Genomic DNA, 27,117 nt, shown 5'->3' with positions numbered 1-27,117 from the left:
CAACTTTTTTTCTGGATTATGCCAGTACTGTCTGAGAGTCAATTACGAGCCAAAATGTTTAAAGGAATTCAGAAACATGGATGCAGTTACAAGTATGTTCCATGTGGCCCTAAGCCAGAAAAGAGGCAGTGAAAAAAAGCAGTCAATACCTGAACATACTGGGTGTATACCAGAGCTGAAACCAGCAAACCAAGAGATGTCTCTACTATAACTGTGGTAAATTATATATATGGAACCTAAGATGGATAAATTAACAGTACATACAAAATTAAACAATTTTTTTTTTAAAAAGTGCACCCAGGATGGGGGAGAACAGACTTTCAAGACAAGTCTCCAATGATGAAGTCTCTTGATGTGACTATTTGATGAAAATGGGCAATATCTAAAGTCTTCCACAACAATTCAACCCCTGGAAACAGAATAGTGTGTTCATCTAATCTAGAATATAATGAATCATTTTCATATTGAAGAGAAATAATCTGTTATCTTTCTTCTGAGTCTCATCTAACAATCCATATGCTCAGTGATAAAACTGCAGTGATAAAGATTCAGATTTTTCCAAGTGGTCAGATATGGCATTTGTGGGTATCTGATAGCAGGAGCACTCTCTAGTACCATACTTCAGTAAACCCCAAATTACTTCAGAGACAGTATCTGCTATTGGCAAAGTTACCATTTATAAGAGCACATGTGACACACATATAATTACCCAAAGTAATAAACTGGTGGATCTCTGTGGTATGAAATAGCAGTTCTTAAATTCTCTGCAGGGCAATGGAATGTTACTTACAACAGTACATCTTTAAAAAGTGAAAGCAGCAGCTATTTATGCAAACAGAATCTAATCCCTTACAGAAGTATTTGCCCAAGACAAAAAAATTAGCACCTCTGAAAAGATGAGAATCTGCACAGACACCAGATTACCAAGATTTTGGATTATCTCCACATAAAAAATACATTACTTCCTAACAAAGTAGTATTACTAAATTAGGGATGAATTTCATTTAACAAATTATCTTCAGCAGTCTATCACATCTAGAGTATGCCAGCATCTCTTCCCACACACACCAAATTTCACAGAACTACATTAGCGAGAAATCAGTTTTATGGGAACAGCATTTTATTCTTCTGATTCTACATGACATCAAAACAAGTAGTACTTTCAAATGATAGAAATAACCTCCATCAAAAGACATTATGAAGATCTTACTTGAAATAATACCTAACAATAAGCAGCTTAAAGCTATAACAAAAGCTTAAAAGCAATAAAAATTAATAAATGTTACTGAAGTTATTCTGAGATTTCAGCTGTCTCTGACACAGTAGGATTATATTGCATATGGTCAAAATATGGTCTTTCAGAATGGGACTACTTATATTAGTCTTATATATAAAAGGCTAGTAAGATAAAATAAAGTAAAAGAAAAAAATAGAATAATATTAAAAAAGAAGTCAACAGGTTTTAAAAGCTAGTAAACTGCCAAGGGAAAAGTTCTACTCAAAACTGAAACTGCAAAGAACCAGAATGGATAATTCAATATGCTATTTTTCTTCCTTAAAAGAGATGGGTTCACTAGGCTAGACAAACCTATTCTTACATAAGAGGAAAGAAACTCTTTAGAAAGAATCTTCTTGTGGAAATCTATTTCTACTTCTTTCTGGAAGAAAAAAACCCATAATTGGCAGTGAAAATGAATTGGTAGTTAAATAATGGGATGTATGAAAACAAACAAAAGCTCAGCCTCCTCCTAACACAGTCTTACTCTTTCTCTAAAACCACAAAAAAAGGCTGAAGCAGAAAGTTGTATGACAATGCCCAGCAATGCACGTCTGCTCCTCTGCAGCCCTTCCACTGAGCAGTGCTATCACAACTGCTGACAGCATTGCTATTTCTCACTCTTCTGGGCTACCTATATGAGGAAACTCACTGGGAGGATGAGTGTGATACAGGCATCACCCCTCTTCCAGCCAGACATTCCAGGATAAGACTGCAAAATTACTTCACATAAAACTAAATATGAATTACACAAGTGTGACTTTACAGCAGAACTCTAGAAAAGCAGCAGTGGTTGCTTTTCAAATTTCTTCTCTTTAAAGCCTGAAACACTTTAACTGCTTTCAGTTTCTTGTATCCTGGCCAAATTAGAGTTTGTGCTGAAATTATACATTGAAGCATCTGTCTCAGACTGATATTCCCACCCTGCTGTCTCTCTCCTGAATTTTCAGTCAAAATAATTACTCATTTCTGTGCACAAATATGGAAATTATTTTAAACCCTTCTTGCTGCTTAAGATACATCTGACTGTTTCCTCAAGAAGGTTTTCTTCCTCCATATTTTGGAGTAAGAAATTGGGATTTGCCATAGAGAAGAGTTTGCCTGAGAACAAAAATCCTGGTGGAGCTGTGATGAAGGCAGGCTGAGGGCAATGCTAAATGTGAATGCACAGGGAAGGAGCCCAGCTACATTGGCAAAAGGAGTGGATGCTGACTGGAGAAAGAGACACACAGGAAATCCTGAGGAACTGCTAGAAGACAGAAAGACCACAACTATAAAGTCACTACTCTCTGATAGAATTAACTTATGAAGAAAATTGAAATCAGACTATGTAAAAATTGAAGCATCAGCTATTTATGCTATATTATTTAAGCTATAATAACTTCCATGTTCCAGTTTAAAAAAAATATGCTTAGCCTCACTTATTGGCCATCCCTCTATATCCTTATCACCACACCTACCCAATCCACTTTATCATCCTAGGTGAAAGTCCCACTCTAAATTATAATATGGCTTTTTCATGTGAAACCATTCAATTGCTAATTAGCTGTCCTGTTATCCAAAGAGTATCTCCTGTGCAGGATTACCAAAACACATGACTTACATCTTTGAGATACATTAAATCACACAAGTTCTTGAAAAGCTCATTATAAAATTAATTACACTAACTTAATTACAGTAACCGTTTATCAAACTGTTACTCTAGGAGAAAACTCCAATAAGATTTAATCTTTTAAGCAAAGAACACAGTTTTATATAAATAGGAAAACTATTATTTATTCTCTGAAGAAGTTATTATTACAATATACAGAAAATATCTAGCATAAAAAGACATTGCTTTTTCCCATAGGTAGGCTGCAATTTTAAGAGTTCATCAAGTACTTAATAACCCCGCTAGCAGTTTACAGATGAAAAGCAACCTGATGGGAGAAAATTAATGCTCCTATACTTTTTCTTCAAAGCTAGGATAAACCATTTGCTCATTTTTGTACAATATTACACTGGAAATTACTATTCTGTCTGATTTACTTTTGGAGCAGTGACTATGAACATGCTACCTTATGAAGTAAACTGTAAAGTGCATATTCTATGAAATACTGTCTAGAACATATTTTTATCCCAGATGATTTTCAGTCAATGGCATGCATTTGAAATGCAACAATTAATACAGCTTTTTATATGCAAAATTACAGCATCAGCTCCATGAGCCTCACAAGGCTGGTGCACAACTCACAGCAGCACCACACACACAACCAGGTGCCCTGTGTGAGCTGTGCTTTGAAGTGCTCCTGCATTTACACTAAGGCAAACATAAACCCAGAGTTTGGAAAAGGGACATGTGAGGCAACAGTTCCTGTAAAACATTTCAATGTTGTTTTAGAACGAAAATGTTTTTGTTCTAATTTTTTCTTCAAAATTTAAAATATGCCCTCACTTCCCAGAGAAACAGAAAGTGAGAAGGCTGTTTTTCCAGCAATCTAGATTCATGAAAACTATTTTAACCACTTATTTTCCATCTGATAATGCTTTCACCTCAGTCTAGGCTTTTTCCCCTATCTAGAGGAATACACACTACTCCAGAAGCAGATCAGCAATGGGCTGGCTTTGGAGTCCTAAACGTGGCACCATTCTGCCACACATCCCACCACACCTCCATGTTCTGAAAAATGTCATGTTCCTCCCTCTGGCCTCTCCAAACCTTCAGGATGGTGAGACAAATTCCAACCCATATATGCACTGACTAGACTGCTTGCAAACCATGTATAGCAGGTGGCTATTGGGCTGAAATCCCCCTTAAAAAGGGGGCTACAATTTTTGTGAAAGCTGCAATATTTCCATAGCTCTGAGATGTTTACTCTCAGCTAAATTTAGAGGAGTTGCTAAGGATTCAAATATTACTTAGTGACAACAGTAAACAAATAGAGAGACACCTAAACAGTTGATCTAAATCACACTCCAAATGCTGAAAATATATTCTGGACAGACTGGGGGCAGTGAGGGGATGCAGAACTATCCCCCAAAAAATGAAGCAAAAAAAAATTGCAGCTTGTCACAGCTGTGCTGTGGCCATGCTGTGTCTTCTCACCCAGTGCATTTTCATGCTTCCAGAATTCCAGGCATCCCTTGGCACACCAGCTGATCCTGTGTGTATAATCATAGCACCAGTCACTACCAGCACACAGATGAGTTCTCACATGCAATGGGCTAGGCAAAGTAATGGACAGGCTTAGAAGCCAAGTATGCCTTAAACTTGAATTTAAACACTGTGGTAGCCTGCTACCACAGAATCACAGGCTGGAAAAGATTCTTAAGATCACTGTGTCCAATTGTAAATGACTTGCCTTATGTCACTTTTTGACTGGCAGGTTTTTTTAAGAGCCCCAGCTCTTTTAAGTGCTCATGTGGCTCTATTACAACTGACTGTGACATATTAATAAAACTGTATTACACCAAGTCATTTCTCTGGTGAACAGCCAGAGAAACATCTATTTTCTAAACTGTCTGAGGTGCTACAGCTGTTGACATGTTTCAGCACTGTACTCTATGCTAGAACCTCAATATTGTAGCACTTCTCAAAATAGTGATCTGCAGTAAAAAAGACCCATCCCTCCTTCTGCCTTCCATAGAGGATGTTGTTTATTTTCATTGCCTATTTTCATTGCCTCATGCTGCAGTTTGGTCTAATACACAGCACAACTGCTACAGCCATATTTAGCCATCCGTGACAGCTTTGCATTGCAGCCTTTCAAAGCAGCTCTGAGCACGTTCCTGCTCTGTGAGCTGGATGTCAGCATCATCTACACCAAGAATGTGCCTTTCTCCCCACAAGTACTTGAAGGCAGACAGAAATTTTCTCCCAATGCTTGGGTAACCTGACAAAACTGCAGATATCAGCACCTGAAAATGCTTATTCTTAGATGCTGTCTAAATTCTGCTTTGTGACTGACACTGAGCTTGTTAAGCAGAGAGGTTTCAATACACCTCTGTAGCCTCATGTTCTCACTGTATGCTCAGGCTGTATTTATGTTTTCTGAGTAAGAAGAGTGTTATGCATATTTCAGTCTACTTGGCTTGGGAGTTTCCACTGGCAAGTACTGAAGGTGTTTTAAGTGCATTAGGAACTGTGGTTTTCAAAAGCTCTTAAAGGGGCAGGGAGCAGCTGCTTTCTGTTTTGCTGCTATCCTGTCTTCAGGCACAGGAAACAAAGCAAGATGCAATAAGAACAATATCACATACCCTTCCTTTTAATCACAGCACATCTACTGCTAAGAGAGGCCTTGATTAAAAAAGGCACTGACTTTATTGTAAGACTGCTCCCAGTTCAACTAGTACATGACCTTTTTCTAGCTGCTACTGTTCATATCCAACTACTTCCAAATAGGATACTTAGCCACAATTTCCTTGATTTAACAGTACCTTGGTAGCCCAATTTACTGTTCTAGTCTAAAAGATATAATTCAAATAGAACTATGACCACATCACATGTAATTTTGTTTTACTTGATTGCCATTCTGCTTTCCTCTCTTGCTGTGCTCAGAAGGCCTTCGTAGGCCAGCACATTCACTGATAAACAATATGCTGCTTTTTATTTCCCACAATTTCTGTGTTCTGTCTGGCCTATGCTTACAGTACCAACTGGAAATACAAAGGAAGTTCTGTCTAGCCTACATTTACATTTAAAACAATAGCCTTTCAGTTACTCTTATTTTCTCAGTATGAATATTTTTTCATTCGAATACTTTGGCATTAAATTTAATTAATTGCTAACATAATTGCCCTGTAAGAATGCAGGGAGTTGCTTGTTCTTTTCCTACAGGTTTTTGTTTTTCCTGTGACCACTGACAAAGAACCTTTAGGCTTGCTCCACTTCAATTTTTCACCTAGATGTAGGCTTACTCATAGGTTTTGCAGCTGCTACAGCCCTTGCACAGTAAAAATTCAGAATAGTCTGATTCACACTTTCTTGATCTTTCAAAGTCACAAATTTATTCCCTTGAAAGACTAAGCTGGGAGAGTACAACTTTTCATACAGCACTGCTACTCATCAGCTGTTTCTTCTCCAGGTATCTTATTACCATGCTAAATATACATATTTGATAGATTTAAAATACATTTCAAAGCATTTCTAAGACTTTACACTGTTACTCTAAACCTACAATTAACCTGTCAACACACTGCTGAAATACAACTACAGTTTACCCTACACATGCTTTTCTTTTGGCTTCCTTTATTCAACTTTGTGATACAAGGAATACCCAGATATTCTGCTTTGAATTTATTGTTCTTCAGGGTTTTGTTCTGCAACACTCAGTTTATGATTTCTTGCAACTACACGAGACAATTTACTTTCAATACTATGCTCACTGTTCAAGTATAAAATGAAAGATCGCCTATGAAGTGAAAAATTTATTCTGATTCTATTACCCTGTCCCAGCAGCTGAATACTTTATCAAGGACTTTGTAAAGATCTCTCGAAATTGAGATGTTGCACTACATTGAGAGAGCAAAAGGGACGTACTTATTACTGCCTAAGCACATGAGCATATCTGTCACCTATGCACAGAGACACTTGATTCCCCTTGCATGTTAATTGACTATTCACTTTCAAAACTTCTCCCTCATTAAATTTAAATGCAAATCAATTATGCTCAACATTATTAAACTTCAAGCCTCTTTTCTCACACAGAGCAAAGCCACACGTCTCTGCAGTCAGTACTTTGTCTCCAACAGCCGTGATAAGCAGATGGTTAGGCAAGAGCTGCTGTGTATAATACCATTATAGCTTCCAAATATTTTTAGCTCAGAGTCCTCCTAAGTCATATGTGATATATATCTATTTTCTAAACTTCACTGAATTTCTCTTCCATGAATTTTCCTTGTCTTCCCTTGAGCCCCCATAAGTTTTTAGCATTCAGGCTATCACTGATGTTTTTACAAAAAGAGAATTCTGTATTTTTATTTTTACAAATGGGTATAAAGACCTGGCAAAAAAGAAAAGGCAAGGTTAGATACCCAATGCAACTCTCACAGCAACTTCATTTTAACTCTTTCTCCATTCTGCCTTCAATTGGCTTTTTCCTGTTTTCCTTTGTCTTTTTTTATTGGCAGAATAAATTTTTTGTTCTATTTAGAGCTTCCCCTTCTACTTCAGTTTTTCTGACTTTGTCTAAGAAACACTTTCTCAGGGATGAAAACAAAAAGCCTCGTGGTATTATTAATGATGGAAAAGCATGTCATTGCAACTGTAATGTCATAGATACTGCAAATACATACACTCAGCTCTAGTAACAAAGGTGCATGTTTGCAGTTTTATCTACCCTAATAAACACATGAAACTTCAAGGCTTTAAACAGCATCTTGCCTTTTCTCATTTTAGTTTTCTGAAACTGAAGTAATTTTTCACAGATTTGACTTTCCTCTTTTGTCTCAAGACAATAGGATTCATGACTATGGTAGTATTTAACGGACTTTATACTTAATCAGTGATTAATTCAATAATTCAGGGCAAACTGACGACATTTTAGTAGAATAGCAATTAGAACCTTTAACCTTTTATATAAAAATACATGTCTGGTTATGGTATCTAAAATTCTCAATAGTATCTATTTCCATAAATAAAAAAGAGACACTCATTTTACCATTCCTTGCAATTATCCTGTAACATCAGGTTAAAGGACTGAAGAAACATTAAAAGGCTATTCAAGTTCCAGGTTCAGCCACTAGAGAATTTCTTGAAGCACAAAAAAAAGGAAAAAAAAAAGAGATACCTTCAGCACATTTTATCACAGATTCAGGAAGCAGGAAGAAGCTGCTAGAAGGTGGGTCAGAGAGTGTGAATTATGTAGTTTCCATACCTATCCTGTGCAAACACGAGCAGATTGCCAGAGTTCAGACACTTCCCTAAATGGCCAACCCATCACTGCAGTAAAAAACCTGCACTTGCAGTTAATTCCTCTTTATTGCTTTGTCTCTGAGCTGCACACCAGGATTGCTCACATTCTGTATCAAATGACAACACATTTAGAAAGTTCTCATTTGCAGGAATTAGATAAAGCTTAGACTAAATGGTTACATTATTTACTATGGGCTTAGATACCAATTTACACAAATACAATATAAAACTGACTTCTTTTCTACTTTATCCCTCCAAAACATTCAGCTACAGAGATAGGATTACTCCAAATGTTTATGTTTTACAAGACCAAAACCGGTAGGATCAGCAGCTTTCTGAATATGCCATAGAAACAGTTTGGAATCTTTGGAGTATGAATTTGAAAATTATCAATAAAAGCAGTTACAAAGTTAGAAATCATAATGGTTTGCTTTTGCACATTTACATTTTTAGAGTAAAGATATCAGGCAGAAGGCTTTATAGATGGTTCTTTTTAATAATACATAACTTAGAGTCTGCCAGTGATGTCCTAAAAAAGCCTAACTGGCTCTTTCTAAGGCACAGTTTTTACAAAGTAGTCTGAGGAATTTAACAGCATTATAGCAAAACAAGCACTGTGCTTATTCCTTACTTAGTACCTCTGAAGAGCTGACATGAAATATTAAGTAAGGATGAGCTTGACAAATGTAGTTTATATACCATCCATAAAACTGCTTAACCCTTTAAAAAATACTACAGAAAAAACCCCAACCCCAACTGCCAGTTATCTTTGAGAACATCTAAAATTTCTGTAAAAAATACAAAATTATTCAGCTGTGAACAACTGTATTACTCAGAGCACAATGCTGTAGCCATAAAAAAAAGAAAAATAAATACAGTAAGAATATATCTCCTAGGCAGCCTTTGCTGTATCTGGTACACATAACTCAGTGATATATTATCTCTCCTAGGTCAATAAGCAATTAAACACATTCCTTCCTTGATAACAGTAGGGAAAAAACCCTACATAAAACTCTCATACCTTTAACAATTAAGTTGCACAGTATCTGAGGACATACCTTTGCTTTAAGATCCTAGAATTAATGGTTACTTTATCTGGTTTATCTCCTTGGTGTTCTGCATAAAGAAGCTATCCCAAATTTTGATTATTCTTATTGCCCTTTTCTGTATTAAGCCTAGCAGACAGATCAGTGTGGGATAATCATATTCAAAGCATGGCCTATGTATGTCATAGATTTTTACCACAGAATAGTTAATATTTTATGTCATGACCCCCTTCTATTAATACTCAACTCTATTTACTTTATTTGACAGTGAAAACTGAATTGATGTCTTTACAGAAATGTCTATCAGAAGACTTTCCTGAGCACTAATAGCTGATTTCAAGTCAGGGTTGGGCTTTTTTGCATAAAGTTCTTTTATTCTTATGCATTACTTCACATTCCTAACAATGAGTTTCTATTTTAATGCCCATTTGCTCAGTTTTTTGAGATTCTTCTGACTCAAGACAGTGGTGAAATAAAGAGTCATCAGATTTGTATCACCACAAGACTAGAGAAAGGGTTTTCTTCTGCAATCACTGAAATAATATTATTGAAATATCACTATCAGTATTTATAAAAATTGAAATTACCATCTTCTAAACATCTGCCTATTTTGACTTAAAATGCCCCTCTTAAATTACATGCCAGCTAACGTGGGCACTGCTTCCTTTCTGAGTTCTGCATGCATACAGTTTGGATGATCCTTGCTCAATTGAGGAAAGTATTAAAACTTTTTTTTTAATTGCTCTAAGTGATAAGAAAGGAGCACCTCTGCAATGTATGTGTATTTAAACAGCCACTATGGAAATAAAAATGCAAATCCATGTGTGAGACACCAGAATCATAATTAAAAATACGTTGGTGAGTCCAGGGGCCTATGTCAAAGGTTACCCATCCATCAACAATGAAGGTTACAAAGACAGCAAACAGCTTATTTACAGACTGAACCCTCTTTCAGCAGCTGGGCTGACTTCCAAAGGTTTTCACTGTCACTCCAAGAGGGTAACTCTCATAAGGATCTTGTCATTTTGCATCTGAACTACTGCAATGGTCCTTTCTCTGCCCCTGCTCAATTACATCCATTTAGATACTTCCCAAAAGAGCATTTCCTTCTTTATTGTTTTGTCCAGGACACCACTTTCCCTCCACCTTCCTATCACAGCAATCAAAACCACACCCATCAACATTCCCACTCCTTTATCAACAGGGTGGATTCACAGGCTGGTGGTGAGCCTTCAACCATTCTCTCTTTAATTTTGCAACAAGACTTCCCAGGTGAGGTTTCATTTACCATTAAGTGATTTAATCTACAAAAAGAAGCAATCCCACTCGCCTGTAACTCAGGCACATCATTCCTATTTTTCCCATGCATTTGCTTTTGTGTTCAATCCAAGCTCACAGTGAGCTGATTTGGAAATCACAAGGCCCTACAAAAGAGCCATTTTTGTTCTAGTTTAGCTTCCTAGACAGGCTCACTGTAATGGTGAAATAAGCACAGGTGCCAGTGGAAAAGAGGGCCCACGACTTTGCATTTGGTGACAGACAGTCCTTGGATCAGGTTTGCTGTAATGTGAAGCCCTTCTCTCAGGCTCTCCCTCATGCTTTGTAAGCCTAAGCAGCACGGGTGCTCCTCTTATCTTGGAATTCTAAACTTCCATGCTGAGGACAGAAGAGTTTTCTAACTGATGCACAGGACTAATTCCAGCAGGTTATTGTTTCCATCTATATATAGTGCCCAGCTATAACCTTTATTATTCTGGAATTGTGAATGCTGGGGAAACATTCTTCATGTCTGTTTCCACACAGCAGAGGTCACAGCATTGTGTTTTACTCTATTTTCATTCTGTTAACTGTTCACTTTAATATAAATCTGTTAAAACTCTATTGAAAACTTAACTGAAATCCAGCTGATGTAAGTCTTCACTAACAGAATCTCAGGCACAAAAGAGAGGCACCTGAGGGGAAAAAAATCCCTGCAAACTTGCTGTATTCTTATTTGTTACTGATTCAAACCCCTGATTCAAACATTTCATCATTAAAAGTATGGTCAGTGAAGGTCAAAAAAGCAATAGCTGTCCACACTTCAACAGAAGCTGATTTCTAAGTATTAGAAAAGCAAACTTTCCTTTCAAGGCAGTTGCAGGAGTGAACCAAGCAGGGAAGCCATGCTACAACCCACACAAAGGAAGGGCACATTTAAAGGAAGAGAAGCAAACAGAACTTAAACTGGAGCTCATGCCACGTGTGCAAATCAGGCCTGCTGACAGAACAGACAGGATGAGAAGAAATGCCCACATGATTATTTGGTACAAGTCATATAACAAAGCTGCAGTGACACATGAATCCAAACTGAAAATGGTACCAAGAATATCACACAGTAAGCTTCTCCAGAGCTCTCCTGTTTCTCACAATCTCCTGACTTTTTGGAATGGTTTCTTCAAGGGAATTTCTCTGGCCAAGTAAATACAGACATACAACAATCTTAAAAGTTTTTTAAAAGAGTAGCTGATCTAACTGCAACTAATTCAATTATGAAATACACCCTAAAAGCAGAACACAAGGTCTGAGCACCAGAGTTACCTCTCAAGTGGAAAATCAATGAGACATGAGTCACACTGGATAAAATAATAGTAACTGGCCTGCTTTTACCTCCAGAACCCAAGAGAGGCAAAAAATTCTCTCTATATATTCAGAATTCTGATCAAAGAAAAAAAATAACCTTCTGGGCTGGAATCAACCAGAGATGTTTTCAGATCATGAGAGATGTAACTGAAATTCATCAATATTAAGATGAAATTTGTTACCTGTAATGTTGGTGAAGGTTTCTGGTTGGTTTCTTTTGAGGTGCAGTTAGAACAACAACAGAAGATTTCCTATCAAGATCTTAACAGCAGCAAATCTGTTCCTGTACACATCTGAATGGTCCTGACAGCAAACTGTACTCCAAAAAGCAACCCATTTATGAGAATAGAAGATTCTCAAGGATTTGCAAAATTCACTTTGGTTCAACAATTCAGATCTCCAAAATACATCCAAAATACAGTCAAGAAATCTGAAAAAGACAGACTTCACTTTGAGATGGGGGAGGTGTGGGCAGTTTTATTTGCACTGGGACATCATACAAGGAGTGAGTGCTTCTCATTGTCCTTTTCAGCACTGGCTGTCAGAGAGCAGATATATGAAGAACCTTTTTCATCTGAAGTATTTTAGGAATCCTCTTAACAAAGGATCACTGAATTCCCATGATCCAGAAAAACTCTCACCTGACCTCACTTAGGAGAAATTATGTAACTACACTTTATTCTGTTAGAAACCACTTCCTCACAGGTGCATTTAAAACTATCCACGCACATGAAAAGTAATTGCACTGTAGCAGCCTCTACAATAATACTGTGAATAAAGATTTTTTGTCAGTCTGCTTTTTTTAGAATGCACTGAATATAGCAGAATTTCCAGAAAACTGATGCAATAAACACCACAATTCCACTGAAAATAAAACACTGGTTAAAAATAAAAAAAACCCATAAGCTATACTGGCTTTTCATTTTGCCTCTTTTCCCAAAATTAAATAAATAAATAAACAAAACCAGAAATGTTGACAAGTGAGGATTTAGAAGACCTGAGAACATCTAGTTAGCTTTCTTTTTCCTGAAGTCTAGCTTTTAAGGAAACCTCTAAATAACAGTGCTGGCAGTATAGCAAGGCACAGAAATATTGTCAAATCTTTTCAAGTGACAATTAGATTAGTTACTAACAAAAGCAATACAATCATGTATCCCTAACCAGTAAAACCTGCTGCTAGTTGTACTCTGACTTTTAGAGACATGTACACAGAAAGCACAAGTAAATGAAAAGAAGGTAATGAGTGGAATACATGTACTAATATATTCTAATTTCAAAATTATTAATAAGATACGATTTTTGAAGTTGCCTTTTTTTTACACTGGAAATAGGAAAATAACCCAAAGCAAAGAAACCATGGCATCTGCTGAAATGTTAACAGCTTTCTACTCCAAATCTTTAGCCAGTCACCACCTATACACCACTCCAGTCACTCTGCAGGAACTGCTGCTCCAAACTCCAGGTTGAAGCAGCCTTTTCCAGGCTGCTCTGCCTGACAATTGCACCTCAGTTCCAGCTCCTCAGGTGGAGCTCAGGGAATAGGTGCATCTGCCTCTGCCTAAGACTTAAGCCTTTGTGCCCTTACTACATGAGATACCATGATCCCTTTATAATAGGCTACAAAAAAGCCTCTGTACTGCAGTGATACATAGAAGGAAAATCCCTGGAAGATATAAAATACTTGAGAAAAGGAACAAATCCTTTTCTGACATCAGTCTAATATGGTGAACAGTGTTTGCATTCTTCCTTTATTGATTTCCAGGTTTATATAAGCAAACACTACACTAGGATCTAAACCCAGTGCCCTGCCAGCAACACTTTGTTTCTTGATGGTTTGGTCACAATTTGCCATCAAGTATAACAAAGACAATGCTGATAGCCTGTGCAGTGAAAGTACACATAAACTTTAATCCAGATAAATGGTGAGATGGAAAAATGTACTAAAAGTCTAATTAAAATTAGGCTATAATAGATTGAAAGTATAATTTTATCTAAACTTTCTACACTCTTTTGAAATGGCTGAGAATGTGACATTTGTTTCCCTTTAACCCCTTCCCTAATTCCAGAGCTCAGACATATGTGACACAAAGCCTATCCTTCACTTGCCCTTAACCCTGAGGCAGCTTTGTCAAATATCAAAAATCAGAAATGCTTGAACAAGGTCACATGGGATGTAGGCAGTTGATTTTGAATAGAAAAAACGCAGAATAAGGCATTAAACTGAATTTAGTTCAAAAAATTCTATCAAATTGTTCAGTACTTTCAACTCTAAAAAGCTTTATAACTCATTTGTAACAAGGTTATCTCTTCCAGTTTAATCCAATATTTTTAAATCACCCAAAAGAGTCCCAAAGGAGAAATTTTGTATAAAACTAGGATATGTAGTAGACAAGGCACATTTCTGTTCAAGCTTATTTATATTGCTATTACATAGCAATGGGCATGAAAGACTGAAATCTATTCCTAATACATGGAACATAAACTGATTTTAAATAACAATATATTTATATAACAAACCCTTCAGGAACCTTAAGACTCGATCAGTGGTGATTAACCCCCAACATCCATGTCTCAGATATTTACTGTCATCTCGATTTTACAGAGAGGTGAAGCTGCATGGTGTGCTCTGTTTCAGAGCCTGGAACGCACCTGACTCCCTGGCTCATTAGAATTTATCTTCTGAGCTTTGCTTCTCTTGAATAAAGTCTTCTGAAAGACTTTGACTCTAGCTCACTTGCTTTCTTTTGGATCACTAAAACCACCTAAAGGCAAGTCAAAGATATTAAATCTACAATGAAAGCTCTATTAAAGTTACCTTCAATATTACATTACAGACGGCTTTAATAAATACTTTATAAAAAACCTTTAATGAATATATTTGATGGAGGGTTTTTAACTAAATCTTGCAACTGTTACATCACTATTTTTTTTCTCCACCATGTTGTTTTGTTGTTTTACTCTTTTAAATCATGGCCACCAATGTTGCAAAAATCTAAAAATGACCAGAGATCTAATGCTAAAAAGTCATCTTATCTCCTATGCCAAGGACAGAAAACTACACTTCAATCCCCTCTAAAAGGAGGTTATTTAACCTTTTCTAGAGCACTTTCAGCAACAGATATCCCATTACTTCCCTCAGATATATAACCCTGTGATTATCTGTCCTGGATAGATAATCTTTCCTGAAGCTGGAAAATTTTCCCTGACATCAAGATCTCTTCTAATGCTCCTCAGGACTATTATTTCTTCTCCCACCTAGAGAGAACAGTTTATTACATTATTCTCTGTTGCAAACTTTGTTACCACATTTGAAGCCTATTATTATGTCTCCCCACCTCTGCTAAAGACTAAACAAGTACAATTCTTTCAGTCCTTTCTCAAAGGTCATTATTGCAACTCTTCTCTAAATACTCTCAGCTGGTCCAAATCTGTTGGAAGCAGAGTAACAAGAACAGAGACACTGCATTATCTGGGGCCTTCCACTGAGGCTGCAGAGCAACTTCCCTCCCACATGCAACAATCCTGTTCATAAATCCCAGTGAGATCCTGGCTTTCACAGAGTTGTCACGACTCTACTGTGTTCATTTTGTGATACAGCTGCTTATTTACAGAACTGTTGCCCAGCCAAGTGTTTCTCATATTTGAATTGACTATTTCTACCCAGAGGTACTGTTTTGTGTTTCTGTTTACTGAACTGCATGCTATACAGTTCAGGTCATTGATCCAGTTTTCCAAGACTATTTTACACTAATGCTTACAGTCACTCCCAGATTTGTCCTGCCCAGGCAATTAGTAAATCTGCTTTGTTCTATCACCCAGGCCACAAAACAAAAAAATAACCAGGAGTAAATTCATAAAATACAACTGCAAAAGACACACCCATGCCTTCAATCTCCAATGTTCTTAAAACATTTATTTAATAAGCAATTAAGCAGCATGGCAGAACTCCTCTGACAGTATCTATCTTTGGTGTTTCAGATTCCTTGGCTGTGGAGATAACATTCCTAACTTCAACACCACTGTGCAAGCAGAGTATGTTTCAAACACAAACATACACAGGAGGCTCTGTCACTCTCCTCCCTCTTTAATTCATTTCTGTGTGGCACAGTAACCCAGTTGCATAGCTTCTCCAATTTGCAATTTGGGCTCCCTGTTTTTCCTCCTAAGCTAGAGATTCTTCAATTCACACAAAAAACCCCGCACCACTAGCTCTGAAAAATTCAGCTCTCATGGACATATATATATGCTAATAAAACTAAAATATCAGTAAAAAGCAGGATGTTATAATTTATGTACCAACAGGTAAACTCTCAGGAACACCCCCTTCCTCTCTGACTTTCAAATTTTCTAACTTAAGTGTTTTAAACAAAATCAATCATCCTTCTGAGGCAAAAAAAATCAGCTACTTCTCATGACAAGATACTATTAAAATCCCACTTCTCTGCTACTAAGATATAAAGATGAGCTTTTACACTTCTTACTGATACTTGGTCAGCACATATGCACCCCCCAAAAAACCAAATACTTGTGTTTAAATACTGTACTTAAATGTGAACTACTAGCAACATCTTTAAAATCTTGGACAATCAAATTGTCTATCTTGCCCACATTCATATTCCTTTGTCCTGTGATGAGGTTCAAAAGACCAGAAAAACTGGAGAGCAGCTAATAGCAATCAAAACCACTGCTACAAGGAGAATCAACTCTTTTCTGAAGCAACAAGAGACAAAGCAGTCAGCTGTATGCAAAGCAAAAATACTGAAATTCAGTATTAGGCAAAACTTTACCATGGGGTGAGTGATGGAGCTGCTGAAACAAGCAACACAAGGAGGAGCTCTGCCACCAGAGGGAATGATCCCAATATACTTCCAAGGGCAGGGGATTGGACTCACTGAGCTGTATGTTTATCTGTGTTTAACTGAATTCATTATTAGCATCAAAACACTGAAGTAACTCTAAAGAACAGTTACTGTAAGTTAAGGTACTAAGCTTTTGGACAGATGATACAACCAATTGCTTGTATGAGGGAAAGTAATTAAATGCAAACTGTTAACTAATACTCCAATTTTGAACACAAACCATATAAATCAACCTACAAACCCTAAGTATTTTGATTACAAAGCTGCACTCCATAAGGGAATCTTTTTAAAGGTCTTTTTGTTTGAAACACAAGTGTCCAATAAGAACACACCATTTAATGTTCAGCTCTGCTCTTCTGAAGTGTCTTTTAGAGTTACTCAAACAGAAGGAAGGTTTTCAGAAAACTGCAACTACCATGATGGTTCTTTTACAACCACAGCAGTTTGTCAACCACAAACTATATTTACAGTGTTCTTAAAACTGGAACAATATACCCTTAAGTGTTAGAGTAAAGTTTACCAGGACCAAATTCTCATCAGCAGCAGCATGACTGACAGCAAAGAACACTTAATTTGGAAACTAAAAAAAAAAAAAAGCCTCACTACAGAAGTGAGAAAGTTTCTCAGTTCTGCAACTTCACTCACGCCTACAGAAGTGGCAGAATTTTTCTTCTTCAAGGTTTTTAAGGACAAGGTCTACAAATATCTGTCTGGAATAATACAATTTGTTTTAAACCAACCTGAGAGAAAGGGAACAATAGGTCCTACAGTACTGCATTTCTAGAACTGCGAGTGCAAGCTCTATATATGGATGCAAGTGCCAAATACTTGATGAATAAATTCTCTCTTGCAAATTTGGTTCCTTATGACCAGAGAGACTTATATCATTAGTTCCCACACAATTCCAAGACTTTGGAAAAACCAAAACAAAGCAAACCTCAATAGATTAGTCCTAGACATCTTAAAGAGGGGTTGGGAAATGTGAAAGATAATTTAAAAGAAGAAAAAAACCCAAAACAAAACAAGAAATAAAAGCACAACTGGAAGCAGGGCAGACTGCAAAGACTTCTGTTCCAGCTTCCCCAGTACTTTTAGAAATGTTAAGAAACACATTTCTTATTTCCCTTATCAGAAAAGAGCAGAGTATAAGTCTTTCCACTTTGTATCAACCACACAACTATTATTGATCAGAAGTCAACCTAAGTACCTAAAATGATCTGAAGAACCAGTCACAGACAAATGGACCAAAAAACCCAAGCAACCAACCAAAAAAACCCCACAATAACTTCAATCTCCTGAAAATACTGTGAGTGTAAAGCCTTCATTCTGTAGGAGACTAAGGACAGCATATCTCACTATGTAATCTCACTACACAAGTATGTTAGAAACACTGATAAACATCAGAGCAGTCACATGCTGTTCAGCTGTACAACAAAAGCCCTTATTAGGACACATTCCCAAATTCTGTGAAATAAAGATCTAGTTATTTTTGCACATTAAATCCATAATAACATCAAGGCAAAGAATCCCATTTGCTATTTCTCTTTTTCCAGAACAGTTCAAAATGATGAGACAAGACACACGATTGAGCTCCATCACTAAATACCTCAATAATTGAGCTATTTAATACAGCCTCTCACTTAGCAATTATACACTTGGAGTATGCAAGGCAAAGGAAATATCATTTCACTTAACAGTGGTACAACTGAGAATTGCAACAACTACCTATGATAGACTAAACACCAGAAACAGAAATGATCAGCAGTATTTCAATGTAAGGTCATTCACTGCTGCTCCTTACTGACACACACAGTTGCACAGCATAACACTCCTCACAAAAAGCCTTTAAATTCAAGCCTGTAAATTCAAAGCACAGAATTTTTCTGTGGAATAAACATGACAGTGCTGGAAAAAGCCTGAAAGCAAAGTTGTTTAGGTTCTTAATGACTTGCTAGAAGTCACACACACATCAAACTGACTTAACTGTAAGCCCTTCTAAGGTAATGGGAAGTTTCTTCACTTGAGTGACAATTTTCACCTGATAGTTGTTTTTTTGAACATTTTTCCAACATACTCTTTAAAGAATGCATTTTTCTCCCCTGCTGTTTAACACACACCATGGTTTTTTCCCTTACACTTTTTTCCACTTCTGATTAAGCAAGTATTACTACTATTAATGCAAAAGACAGTACAGTAAGATTGAAGATACTTGAAAACAAACTACAACAGCACTTTGTCAACTTCTTTTCTCAGAAGTTACACTTGCTTATGTAAAGAATCCCATTTTCCTAATCCCAAACCTACCAGTCCCTACTAGATGACCAGTCCTTGGAGCAGCTAGCATGGGAAGCTAGTATCCAATCACAGGTTAGAAATACACCCAAAAAGCATGTTCTTAAGAGGTTGCACAAGTCAGTATTTAATGTAAAATACAGGGTACACGTAGAGCTTCACTTAAAAGCCTCAGTAAACAATTGCTATGCAGTGATTAGTACAGTATAATGATAATATCAATGGAAAACATGCAAATATATGTACAACCATGGAAGAACTACTAGCTTTTTTAATAACTGGAAGCATATTTACAAAATAAAATTTGGAGCATCAAAGCCTCAAAAACATATCCTTTAAAAAAATTTAGTCTCTGTTATGTGATAGCCTAGAACCAGATTAGCAAAATACTCCAAGACTACAAAACCTGCCAATGTTACTGGATAAAAACAAGGACAGAATACAAAACACCATAAGGAAGAAGAAGAACCATATGCTCTCCCTTAAAAGAGATCAGGATTAGGAGACAAAGGGAATATTGCTGAGCTGGGACACTTGCATACGACTGGAATAATTTTTCTAAATACAAGAGAAAACAGAACTGCATGTTACAAGTTTGTGCTGGAACAGGACATATATCAAAGCCTCCATCTAGAGCAGACTTGGGACGTTCAAGAGCTCTCTTTCGGAGCTCTGCATCCTCAACCATCAGCGCCCCTGTCCCTGCGGGGCAGGCACCGCTTGGGCTGCCCAGCAGAACCCCGGCGGGGAGCGGGGCACAGCCCGGGCAGGGGCGCGGGGCAGGGGCTGCGGGGCAGGGGCGCGGGGCAGGCCGACACAGCGGGACACTGCCGGGGGCCCGGGGCTGCGGGGTGGCCGAGGAAGGACCCGGGAGCCCCGGCTGTGAACTGGGGCCGGCAGCCAGGAGAGGGCACGGCCGGGGCAGCGCGGGGAGCTCGGGGACAGCCGGTGCGGGGGTGGCACGGCGGGGGCACGACCCGAGGCGCTCTGTGGGCACCCGCGGCTGGCGGGCCGCGGGGACGGAGCAGCGCGGGGGAAGCGGCGGGACGGGGAGAGCCCGAAGCGGGGGAGGAAAGGGGGGGGGCGGCCGCGGGGCAGGCACGGGGTGATGTGAGGTGAGGCGGGGCAGGGCCGGGGCGGGGGGGAGGAGGCGGCGGCGCGGAGCCAGTGGCGCTCCCCGGGGCGCGCGCCCCGCCCGCTCCCGAGCGCCCGTTCCGCGGCGGGAGGGGCGGCGGGTCCCGGTCCCGCCCCCGGCCCGGTACCATTACCCAGCGCGCCCAGCGCCGCCGCCATCCCGCACCCGGCCCGCTCCCGCGGGAGCCGCGCGACCTCGCGAGACTTCCCGCCTGCCTTCCTTCCCCGCCCGCCCCTGCCCCCGCCTCCCGCGGCCCAACCCGCGCGCGCACCGTGCCCGCGCGCGGCTCAGACACAACATGGCGGCCGCGGCGCCGCGCACGTGCCCCGGGGCCGCCGCGCCGGGCGCGCGCACACGTAAAGCCGGGGGGGAGGCGGGGCCGCCGCGCACGCGCAGGAGGCGCCACCGCGGGCCAGCTGATTCGAACGGGGCGCGCGAGCCGCCACCTCCTCCCCGCACGCGCTGGTCACGTGGGGGCTTCCCCCGCTCGCTCCCTCCTCCTCCTTCCCCCTCCCCGCGCGGGTTCCGTACTCGCCGCCGCCCGGGGCCCCCCCCCGCCCCTTTCCCCGGGGCCGGGCCAGGCCCTCACCTGGCGCCCGCTCCTCGGCGCGGCCGGGCCGCGCAGCCCCGCTCGCTCCCTCCGTGCCGCCCGCACCAGGCGGCGGCTCCGCACAGCGCCTGCTCCCCTCAGCGCGGCGGCGGCTCCTTCCGCTTCCTTCCCCTCCCCCCCGCGCTGCGGCGGGACCCGCTCCCTGCAGCTCCCCCTGCCGGCGGAGCGCGGCGGCGGCGCGGGCCGGGAGCGCAGCGCGGCCGGGCAGGTGTCAGTCTGTCTGTCTGTCTGTCTGTCTGTGCGCCGGGGCGCCCCGAGGGACGGGGACAGCTCCGCCCGCGCGGGCGGCGGCAGCGGGACGGCGGGCGGCTCCGGCACAGCCGCCGGCAGCGCGGGAACGCTCCAGGGCTGCCGGGACGCGGAGCGCGGCTCGGGGGCAGAGCTCGGCTGGCTGGAGGCGATCCTGCCCCCAGTGCCAGCTTCGTGCCCCCAAAGCGGGGCTGCTCGGTTCGCAGCTCCAGAATAATTTCCACCACGGTGTCCCGACTGAGCTCAAGCTGTGCCGCAAGAAAAGGCTCCGTGGGGTACTCCTGTCCTCAGGGTTATGACTAAATATTAATCGATTGTGCTTTCAAATTTCTTCCTGTAGTGCTGCTTGGTTCTCAGCCCACCGGTGTGCGATCACCAAGAATTACTACTACCTTCCGCCCACAGCCTGTTCTAATACATCATTTACCTGTACTCCTACAGCGACAACAAAACTACTGTCTGTCTCTGACTATTCTTGAACTTCTCATTGCTTTTTTCCTGAAACACCACAGTTAAAATGCATTTGGAAGAGTTTTGTGTAGACAAGAAACACAGAGACTCACGTTTTCTGTTAAATGCTAATGAAATTTAAAAAACCTTTCTCTTAATAATAATTAACATTTCTAGATTGCTGGAAAATCCTTAGGTAAAACAGTTGTCTGTAACAGAGTTAACTATTGCAGAATATTTTCAGTTGCTTTTAAAGGTAGCTAGTGATTGTATTCAAGTGATAGATACTTTTCTAAAGAAAGCACATTTAATAAAATCCTAATTATCCAAATTGCAAGTCTAGTCATACAGACACATTCCTTCCTTCAGAGTCTGCAGAAAAACCTCAGCAGCTTTTTCCACCCTCCCAAGCAGTTCTCACTTTTCCCTACGTCTTGCTGACTTGGAAGTCTTCTGTGATCAAATTCAAACCAACAGAAATCCCACGAGAGAGAGAGAGAGAGAGAGAGAGGGAATTTTTCTCTGGATTCTGTGCCGCTCTCCTGCAGCCCTGCTGTGCGTGTGCCCGAGCAGGAGCGGTGTTCTCATTACTGCAGGAGCACCTGCGTGCACTAAAGCTCTCTGCCTTGCCATCCATTTAGAAATATGCTCACTTAGCTGAACAGCTGCAATGGCTGAGGATATTATTGCATTGCAGACAAGCCTTAGCGCTTCCACAGGAGAACTGAGGCTTCTGCTCAGCTGCTTCTCAGCAAAATCGATTGGGTTTTTTGATGGTGGGGTTTTTTTCAGATTGCCGTGGCGCTGCAAAGATGCAGTTGAGCAACAGAAACAGACCTGACCGACTCCAGGGGCTGCTGACACGGGAGGCAGCACTTCTCCATCCCTGCCCCACAGTCTTTCCTACTGCCCACTCTGCTGCTCATCTACACACACGGTAAATCAGCTGGATTTCCTAAACCAAGAAGCTGTTCCTGTTTCTGGTGTGTTCGTTTTCATCTAGAAATTAAACTCACACCACAGGGCTGACAAGAGCCAGCATGAGAGATGGGGGAGGGAGTGCTGCCAGTAGAGGCGAGGAACCAGGCAATCCTCCTTTGGCACCAGTAACTTTCTGGCAATAGGATTAAACCAGTCCGACTATACTGTAACCACACCCTACACCAGGATTTGCCTTCAATTCACACTTAAATCTTAGGTTCTGCCATCTTGCCTAAGAAGCAGCAATGCCTAGTGATGGAAGGTTAACAAAGACCTGTTAACCTGCTAATGGTGGATGTTTGAGGTCATGGCTCCTGCTAATGAAAGGGATACTCCTCAGGCTCTTGCCCCACCTCTGCACCCTCCCTGCTTTTCCCTGGATCTAATCCAGCCATTGTGTACCTACTGTGTAGTTTGGCTCTGTTAACCTTCCAGAGGAAAATTAACAACATGCAAAGAAGATAAAGCAGCCCATGTGTAATAATGCCTGAGATCAGGTTCACTAACACCTCCACCCAAAAGAATTTACATTAAAACCTGGAGAAACCTGCTTTGTTTGAAGCTGCCTGAGGCTCTACATCTACTCGGATGTCCCCACAGTTCAAAATCTTTTTCACCCACTCGTGCTATCCTACAGCCCCTTCCCTACACAGCAGCTCTGAAATAATTCCTAAGTGTAAAGGAATATACTCCTGCCTAGCAGCACCACACTGCTTTCTCCAACACATTTTCACTTCCAGTTGGTGTCCCTTGTTCCTCATTTACTCTACCCAAACTATGTCACATCTCCAGTTCTTGTGGCTGCAGCTTCCTCTGTGCTACAGCATCTATCTCTTACCAGTAGCTGGTAGCTGTATTAATTATGGGCACCCTTACATATTACTCATTTATAAGGCAATAACAAATTCTCAGGCTTCATCAATGTTGGTAGTGGAAAAAAAATCCCAAACCACAAAACCCAAACCACAACAAAACCACCCCATATTCTCATCAGGGGATAACAGCGTTAATGACAACTTTTCATCAAGTTACAATGGGACGAGCTATAAATTAGTAGATCAGACCCCTCCCAAAGCAGCATTTTCTACAAGAGCAGAAGCTTTATATCCCTCCATGTTTGTGGGATGCCTCAGCTCACGTTTGTGCATGGAGAACTGCCAACATTACAAGTTCCAGCTTTGAAGAAGCTGTGACACAGCTCCTGCTTTCAGCAGCAACATCACTGTTCCCACCCATCTCGATCCATGAAATTGCTTAATTGCTTCTCCTATTATTAGAGCAGATAATATGTGATTTCTTTTTCCTGACAAAAGATTAATGAAACTCACTCATTGGAACTCAGCACAATTGAGAAGCTGAGCCTAAGGACATCTAGGTTAGTTCTGACAGCTGCTCTGCTCTTTCCCCCATGCCCTCCAAAGAGCATTAACAAGCTATTACTGGTTCCTGCCCCAGCTCTGGTTCAACGGGGCTTATGTCCTTGGCTACAGCTCTGGATCTACACTGGCTCTTCAAGAGGGCATGCAGGACAAGGGAGATTATGGCTCAATTCAGCTCCAGAGGCTTATTTCATCTGACTCAAGCCTTGGACAGTGAGAATTTTCCTAAAGCCAGATTAGGTTCTGTTGGGTCAACTTCCATGGCCCAAACCTAATAAAGCATCCTGGACTGGATGAGAGCTGGCTCAGCACAACCTCTGCATTAATTATTTCATCACCTCAATAATTTTGTCTGTAGGTACTTTATGGGTGGCACTTTGGAGAAAGAGAAGAAAAAGTACTTGCATTCTTGTAGATAGTTACAGAAGATAAAGTTATTGAAGGATAGTTTTTGTTGAGACAAAAGGAAACAAAAAAAAATTAACAAGAGTTAAAACCATTTTCTGCTTGAAAACATGACACATCCTTACACAATCATGTCATGTATTGTTATAGGTCCTCTGTTTTGCTCAGTTCTGCCTGCTCTATTCCCTGGACACCTCCACATTCTGATTTTTTTTTCCCATTAAAGCTACCATATATAAAGAATAAATATGAGAAAGGCTAGATTGCCCTCAGTGAAATGTTTCCCCTGGTTTTACCCGAAGCAAAATCCTTTAGAGAAACAATTCTGTTTTGTGTCTAACCTTTAAGAACTATTCTGCCTGAAGACATACTCTACTGATGTATTTAAGTGTGGAATGCCTAGGTTTTATGCCTTTTTTTTGGGGGGGGGGGGGGGGGGGGTAGCAACAAGGTAGGGGGAAATAAAATTTCAGCTCTTCATTAAAGAGAACTATCTCCAGTCACTGATAAAGGGTAAGTACATTAGACAATTCAGGAGTCTTGCAACCCACACACATTATTGCAGATTTTACTTTAGTTACTGAAATTAGTCATAGTCCATGCTGAAAAAGCAAGTTACCAATCACAAAAGTTAATTGAATTTTGGAAGTTATTATTCACATTTTCTGTCTGTATATTTAAAGTAGAGACAATCTAATTCAAATTGGTCTAAGAAGCTGCAGTGAAGTAATCTGATACTTGTTTTTAATAATTGAATTAATTAGACTATTGAGTACTATGCATAAATACCCCTCACATATGAGGTATTCCCATTTAAATGGCTTTTTCTAATTTCAGTAGAGGCTTCAATGTCAGGTCGATATGAAATGACAGCAAGATTGTAGTGCATTATTAAAAACAACATTCTAGATTGCAACCCAATAAACATAACAGCTGCCAAAAGGAAGATCTTTGTTTTTCAGAATGTATTACTCTTCTTAGTTTTTACTACTCAAGAGTGGGTTTTTATATTTCAAAATAGAAATATTGCTACCTTTGTCAACCAACTGTATCTTTTTTAATTTGCTTTACTGCAGTTTCTCCGAGTGTGTTATTATTGTGGTGTCTGAAATTTGACTCAGGCTTCAAGAAAACAACAATCCAGAGAGTTCCATGTTCTGGGACATTTTACCTGTGTGAATTAGGGAAGTTTTGACTAAACAGGATGAAAGGGTGAGCTGGACCTGCATAGGCACAGTGGTTTTGCCTAAGGCTAGTAAAACCCTGAAGCCCGAATCATCTCCATTTACCTCCCTGGAGCATCCTCATCAACACAGGCTTGGAGTGAGTTTTGTCAGGGAGTTTTAGTCCTTACAGATATGATCAACTCCTGTCCAAACAATCCTTTTTATCTTTCCTCTCTCCTACAGAAACATCCCTTTGTTACATGTTTGGGAGCACTCTCAGGTAATAGTGGCTCTGCATTAATGTTTTGAATTATGCATAACCTACATGAAGGTGCATCAGGTCACAGGATATGCCTGTTACTGTTTTGACTACCTTAATATTCCTTCAGGTCTTACAACACAATAAAGGGCTCTGTTGTTACTCTAAACAGTATGTAGAATGTTCAATGTCAGAAAAACCTAAATTAACAGTCTTCAAGTAAGATAGAGGTGTCTAAATAAAATAAATAAATAAATAGACCTGACACACTTCTGCCTAGCCTTTAGGGTCATTTCCTCCAAACAGAAAAGTGACAAGCTTGTGAATTGGGCCCTCTCACACAGGATGTGAAAGATTTAAATAAAATTTCAAACAAATTGCCATCACATAGGCGTGAACACCAGCACCACCGACAGTTTAAGAAGAGATTCCAGTTCAGGGCTCAAATCCAGAATGATAGCAGACCCTTTTCAGATTTAACTTAAAAGCAGAGCAGAAGCACAGAGACTACCTCTATTACCTAAACCTTTTCCAACATCTACAGAAAGAGCTTCGGAAGACCAGTCTCTGCACTTGAGTGTGCAAAGGTAAGGTCACATATGAAGCTCAGATTCCTACTGATCAAGTTCAAAAGACAGATTATCTCCACTACCCTGCTTGGTTGGACAGCAAATTAATTATACTATAAGCAAACGAGGTAAAAGAGAGCGTATTTCCCTTACTAAAAATTCATTCAGAAGACAGGGCACTCAGAGTTCATAGCTAATACATGTTTTATTTCTTACTTCTACAGTTAAATTGTAAACCTTGATACTACATGAAACACTTAATTGAAAATACTGCCTAAGTGAATTAATAGCTGCCAGTTCATTAGCACTTTGGCATGCATGAGTGCATTTCTTTTGTTATAACTGAAAATCTCAGAGTAACCTTATGTCTGGTGCTAAAGAGACACAGTGTGCAGTGGTGGAAACAAACATGCATTCACAGTGTGAGCAAGTGCTGCATGTTCATTTGGGTTTGGCATTTTAACAGACACCCAGGGGAGGTGGGGGAAAAAAAAAGCAGTGTATCCCCATGGTAACCAGGACATCTTTTTTTATAATGTTTAACATGTTTAGCATGTTTAACATTAAACACACCAGACAGAAAAAAATTAGTCACCTAGAAAAATATTCATTTCTGAGCAAAACTATTCATGAACAATGAACATGAAAAGCTCTTGGCTGTGTCCTGTGAGATATGAAACAAATATTGTTATTTTTCATTTCTGGCAGCTGACAATTTATTCTAAGCCTTTTTCCTACACCTATGAATCAAATGCCTCCTCTCTTCTGCCCTCTTTATTCTTCTCAACCAAGTACTTTTAGATTTACTTTCTCATGTGCTAAGTTATTCCAAAACCAGATCTTACTAAAATATTTTATGTATAATAAATTGTTTGTGATCTCCAAGTGAGGAAGGAGGAACATATCTGGAAATGAAATCTTCTCAACTTG

General features: G+C 40.1%; 2 protein-coding genes across 4 annotated transcripts in view; both read right to left on the bottom strand.

The window, feature by feature from the left end:
• Window positions 1-20,846, bottom strand: part of ZZZ3 (zinc finger ZZ-type containing 3) — a 56,083-nt gene extending 35,237 nt beyond the window's left edge. For 2 of the 3 annotated variants that reach the window (XM_071436477.1, XM_071436479.1), the window contains exon 1: window positions 20,709-20,846. The gene's annotated coding sequence lies outside the window, so the exon portion shown is untranslated. Of the gene's footprint in view, window positions 1-20,252; window positions 20,342-20,708 lie in introns of those variants that run through there. The other variant, XM_071436478.1, reaches the window with a different exon arrangement.
• On the bottom strand, window positions 19,672-20,277 carry LOC139594064 (uncharacterized). The gene has a single exon (XM_071435647.1). It carries the CDS (start codon window positions 20,275-20,277, stop codon window positions 19,672-19,674), a length of 606 nt encoding a protein of 201 aa, XP_071291748.1.
• Window positions 20,847-27,117: the final 6,271 nt, after the last annotated feature.

The sequence above is a fragment of the Agelaius tricolor genome, unplaced genomic scaffold (assembly GCF_023055355.1).
Source record: "Agelaius tricolor isolate 1412-34295 unplaced genomic scaffold, bAgeTri1.0.p SCAF_11, whole genome shotgun sequence".
Classification (NCBI taxonomy): Eukaryota; Metazoa; Chordata; class Aves; order Passeriformes; family Icteridae; genus Agelaius; species Agelaius tricolor.
This window is presented reverse-complemented; position numbering and strand designations above follow the sequence as displayed.

What these genes read in the sequence shown, in the direction of transcription:
- LOC139594064 (XM_071435647.1), bottom strand. Translation starts at nt 20,277, where the DNA reads ATGGCGGCGGCGCTGGGCGCGCTGGGTAATGGTACCGGGCCGGGGGCG.